The sequence below is a fragment of the Saccostrea echinata genome, unplaced genomic scaffold (assembly GCF_033153115.1).
Source record: "Saccostrea echinata isolate AGI-Se365-2 ecotype Australia unplaced genomic scaffold, CSIRO_AGI_Sech_v1 ptg000014l, whole genome shotgun sequence".
NCBI classification, from domain to species: domain Eukaryota; kingdom Metazoa; phylum Mollusca; class Bivalvia; order Ostreida; family Ostreidae; genus Saccostrea; species Saccostrea echinata.
Window position 1 is genome coordinate 10,277,501 of NW_026889763.1, and position 5,785 is coordinate 10,283,285.

Genomic DNA, 5,785 nt, shown 5'->3' on the forward strand with positions numbered 1-5,785 from the left:
ATATATATATATATATATATATATATATATATATATATATATACTGGAAATATTTCTTTTGCGACTTAGATTCTTGTGTTTTTATAGATATTTCAATCCAAATATAAATAGATAAATATATATACTCGATTTTTAAAATTTAATCATGACAGCTCGTTGAAGAAATTCTGTAGAAATAGAAAAGAATATGATATAATAATTACAAAATATAAATAATTAATTATTGTATTCGAAAAAGTAGTTTTCATCACCTTTATTTATTTATTCATTCATACATTTATTAATGTTTTAAGTTAAAGCTAAATTAAAAAAAAAATATTTCTTCGAATTCATAAAAATGCATGCAAACATATGTATAATAAAAACTAACAATTATTACAAGTAATAAATGAGTGGATCACGAAGATTTTTTTCTGTTTTAGTTGGATTTCAGATTTTTTTTTTTTCCACAATTTCAAGCAGAGTAATTTTTATCACGTTTTCTAATGAAGAATGCATGAATTATTATCTGGTATCTATGATGACATAAATCATTTTTAACTCAGAAAAAAGATATATTCCCCGGGCACAGGTGTTGCTGCTAAATAATTAAGAAACTGTCACGTGATAAACGTTTTTTTTACACCGAAATTTACATATTCAGCACATCTTATGCCTTAAAAAAAAATACCGAATCCTCAAAGTTTAATCTTGAAACATTGGACATTTTTGTGTGTGTGTGTTTGTGATAAAAATTACAATATATGATATCTTCTTCCATGGGAAGTTTAATTCCTTTGATTAAATGAAACAATTAGGGTGTCCAGTTAGAATTACCCAAGGTAGATTGTACCTTCACGTATGAAAGTAAAGTATAAGGAAAACAAAATAACATGCCGTTATGGTGATTTTTTTTTCTAACAAAGGAACCAAAAATAAAAACTTCTGCAGGCTACGTTTTACGTCTTAATTTAGCTTACAATTTATATTTAAAAAATCGAATAAAATGAAATATTTATGTATATAATAAGTGAAAAATAATAAGAAATTTAGGGGGAAAATATTTTGCAAAAAAATTTAAGATTTGAATGTTAAAAAGAAAGACGGTAATACATCCGTATATTAATCTATCATGTTTGTAATAGTGTAATTTATGCATTATAAAGCCTATGTCGCGTTTGTCCATCAGAAAAAACAACAACTAATATTTATATTCTCTTAGCTTTCTTTGGTTTACGAAACCCGAATCATAAACTCTCAACTCCTTGCACATGTGATGTATATATTTTGCAAACATAAACTAATTTACTTGATATATTTCATAAGAATATGTCGAAAATGTTTGTGGATTTTCTCAAAGTAAGAGAGATTATGATGGCGATGTGTCACCGCGTGGTGTTGTTTATGCAACTCTAGAGATATTCCTAGTGGTTTATCGTTTTATTTATTTCCCCAGGTGTTTCTAGCGGTATATTATCGCTTCAAATTAAAGCGCTAAGAGAAAATTGAGGACTAAATACATGTGCAGTTTTACACATTCATTCTTGTCTGTATCACAGAATTTCCAAATTCTTCTTATCTGAATTAAACAAGGAGTAAAAAAGTAAGAATGAAACAAAAATTATTTTGAAATCTGCATGATATTTTGATATTTTTACACATATATACATTTATGCTGACGATGAATGTTCGGCCAGCATTTTGTTTGTCTTCAGTGTCTTCACTATTCGGTGGACGTCTGTACAAGAAAACATATTTACTCATCAAGTTACATAGTACTAACATAAATCAACCGAGGGTCGTAAAGACAATGAGATCAGCTATTTTATCAATCTCCCGATGGTGGTTAACAGGTATGGTTTATTATAAGAGAGTGTTACGTCGTTACCTGATCAGCCTAAATCTCACAGAGACAAGCGATTATTGTAGAATTCAAACACCTAGAACTATTTCTTATACACCATTCAAACTTTGTTTTTGATTAAACTTATCTCTAAAGTTGGAATACAAGGTTGTCTAGTGACTGTTGATAGCTAATCAACGCACTCATTTTAACGGGCTTTACTAGTAAATGATTGGTGTGACTAGAAGAAACAATAGTAGAGAATTATTAAATTCTATAATCAACGAGAAAAGATAATGATTCCCAGGGTTAATAAGCACGTGCTTGTTTTTTATACAGAGGTAATTCCTTTTTCATTATGACCGTAGTCCCAGTTGCCTGCAAGAATACAGATCTAAATCCACAAGCAAAGACTTTTCCAGCGGCAGAAAGCTGGGCCTTTGGAGACTGGTAGATTGATCCATTAAATTTCCGATGTCTATACACGGCCTATTTCGCGTCTCCAATCTTTCTATTATGTGTTCTAGTTCAGTGAAGATGTGGATGTAATTTTAGGGTGATTGTGTTCAATTTTACCCTCGGAATAGAACACGGATATATTATTATCTTCCGCATCATTGAGACTTGAGAGTTTGTAATTCAGTCATTTTTTTTCTCCCTCGCTGAACTATGCTTTGGTATAATGGATGTTTTTACTTAACTTGTCATAGTTTGAATTCAGATATGAGGTTTTTATTTAAAAATGGTCAGATAATATCATAAGTAACATGTTGCTACATTTATGAAAGTGATCACAATTTTTCGATTTTTTTCTCTCTATTTAAATCAGGAAAGGGATTAAACCAAATACCAAGGGCATAATATCGCGTGTAGCTTTTGTAGCCACAAGGGAAACATAAACTATTCTACAATAGTAAAACAAAAGTTTACCAATATTTCGCACTTATTACGAATAACAGACTTTCATTTGCAACGTAATATTAATTAAGGCTCCCTCACTACACTCCGCTTATCTGCTAGTTCATCTGAGGTTTACACGAATGCTGGATTTTCTCTGTTTGCAACTCGTCTTCTGCATTGCATATTGGGTAACCAGGTGCAAGCTGATTGATCAGCTCCTGCTCTACTTCCAGCAAAATTTTACTTCAGAACGCCATTGTCAGTTAATCAATAACTAAATGCAAACATTATATAAAATTTTTCAGGTCCAAACTCTGCACACAGAAGACGCGGAAGGCAGACTTACAGCCGTTACCAGACACTAGAGCTGGAGAAAGAATTTCAATTCAACCATTATTTAACGCGAAAACGACGAATAGAGGTAGCCCACTCCTTGTGCTTAACAGAACGACAGATTAAAATATGGTTTCAAAACAGACGGATGAAACTCAAGAAAGAGAGACAAGCAATAAAGGAGATTAACGATACCCCTGGTCTTCTTCCCTCAGACAAGAAAGACGACAAAAGTGACGGACTGTCGAGTGACGAGTCACCGTAAATACCCGAACTATTCCGAACACCAACGAGAAAGCTTTAGACAATTACACGAGTTAAGGCTTTGTCTATTCAGGCGATACGGGTAAATAGTTCGTCACTTCTTGCCATATATGAGATATTTAGTAATATTATGGCAATTTTAACTTATTCCAAAGATATTATGTATTTGTTACTATTGTGAGGTATTATAACTTAGATCTCGTATAAATATATAAGCTTGGTCATAAGGCGTAAGAACAACCGTGTCTGTGTGTCTGCTAGTCAAGAGGATCCTCCCAGGGTGATAATGTGCGTGCTCCGTTAAGTGTTGTCTGCCTTTAATGTCGAAATAGGACTGCAGATGGCGCTCTGAGGATGTCTAAGTGATGTCGTCATTTTTTATTCACAGCGGAATTTTATGTCGCATAAAAACTGGTTTGCTAAGATTTTTTTCTCTGTGATGAGACAATGTTCAGTTCAAGTGAAAGGGTGTGATATATATATGCGTGTGTTTATAATATTGCAATTACTTTGGACTGTTACAAATAGAATTCATGATAAACTTTATATCATTGACAATAATGAGATAAGGGTAAAAGCTTCGCTACATTCATGGATATTTTAATATAGGGTAAACTTATATGAATAATTGCTGAATTACTGTAGCCTAGGCAACGATCACCATATTTTTGTACAGCATTCTTAGTACTTATGGTTTACAATATAAATCTGCTGAACGGAATGGAAATTGTGTGAATAGATTTAAATACATAAAATACCTCAGAACTCCTCTTCCATTGTACAAATATGTGTGATGCATAAGCTTTTTGTACGGTTTTTATCATAACTCCGTCTCAGGGTTATAGTTTGCCACATCATCATATAGATATGTTTACGCCCTAACCTTATTCAGAAGTATCTTTTTGTTAAACGATTGATAGGAACACAGTATCTATAGACAACATGATGAACCATCTCAGATGTTGCATTTTCAGTTTGCAAACATCTAAAGCATGGATTTTCATGAATTGCTGCCAAAATATTTGAGAAAGTTGCAATAGAAGTTCCCCTGTTTTTGTGTTGTGATGTGCTGTTCTAACGAGACTGTTATATGAATCAGAGAGATTTTTTCCTATATGTTTGTTGACGTTTAGTTGTCTTACATTGATAAAACAAGTACTGCCAATGTCAGTGGTGCATTTCAGATGTAATAAAATTTGTAAAGAGTATATCCAAGTTGTTATCTGATCTTAAAGGTACAAAGAATTATAGCTCCTACACGACAACTTTTGCAGGGCAAATTAAGATAGCTTGGCAAAGTTTTAGTTGGCAGATAGTTACATGACGTTTATCAAACAACTGCATGTTATTACGTCATATTTCACAAAAATATATCAATTTGTCCTGCATAACAGCAGTACTGCAGTTATCATGAAACAGTCTTTTTTCAAAAAAGGACCCCGATTGCGAATGATGAACTTTTCTATTACCGATTCCAATAATAGGGAAGAAAAATTTTATGCTATAAGCATAATTTATAATATATTATGCTTAAGTATTATGAATAATAAATAACTTTCTAATGACCTATGTTAAAAACACATTGTTACAATTAGAATGAAACATTACTTAAGATGATTTTTGGGTCGAAATCATGGTTTAAAACAAAAGATTCTTGTGTCTGGTATTATCTAGAATGTCATAATATTGATAATACCTATTTTTTTTTTATGGAAAAAAAATTTCGGTAAGACCAATATGAAAACAGTGATAATTGTGTTTAACTCTATGAACTCTGTAGATATCTCAATTCTCTATTTTTGTTCTTTCTTGTGACATTACTGGTTCTTTTTGTTAACACTTATGTCGAAAAAATCTATATAAATTAGTTTTGCAAATGAAATTGAACATTAATGAAGAACATGTACAACGCAGTCCTTTCTGTAAAATATTGCAATAAACCAAAGCTTTTATTATGTTTAGAATATAAACAAATATTCCTATATAATTGTTTGAGACAAGAATAGTTTACCAACACTAAAATCAACCTATAATGGGGAAGATATATTATAACAAATCTGTAAATGCAAATAATGTCAGCTTTAATTAGAAAAGACATAATTCATTGGATAATAGAGAGCAGATGTACAATCCGCTTTACACTTTTTCAGCACATAATGAATTAGACCCAATTATAAAGCAGGAAATTATAATTCAACACTTCTCAGAAAGGGAAAAGCTGACATTCACCTGTAAAGGGCGATCCCTTTGTTTCTGGACAGTTTCGATGTTCCTTTGTTGTCTCCGAGTCAGGAAGCTAAAGCATCTTAATTGTCTCAAATGTACTTAAATTGTACGATACTGTAAATGCATTCATAAATGCAGTTTGAATTGAGCATAATTATATGAAGTTTTAAAAACAGACTGTATACTCTAATGCTTTTCTAGAGGAATCCCCATCTTCTCATATACTGACTTTTTATCCGT

The 5,785-nt window shown here is 31.7% G+C and overlaps 1 protein-coding gene across 1 annotated transcript in view; it reads left to right on the forward strand.

The window, feature by feature from the left end:
* Positions 1-4,527, forward strand: part of LOC133186729 (homeobox protein Hox-A7-like) — a 7,149-nt gene extending 2,622 nt beyond the window's left edge. The window contains exon 2 of the mRNA XM_061322010.1: positions 3,028-4,527. Coding sequence (XP_061177994.1) covers positions 3,028-3,320 — 293 coding nt within the window. The 3' untranslated portion in view covers positions 3,321-4,527. The remainder of the gene's footprint in view (positions 1-3,027) is intronic.
* Positions 4,528-5,785: the final 1,258 nt, after the last annotated feature.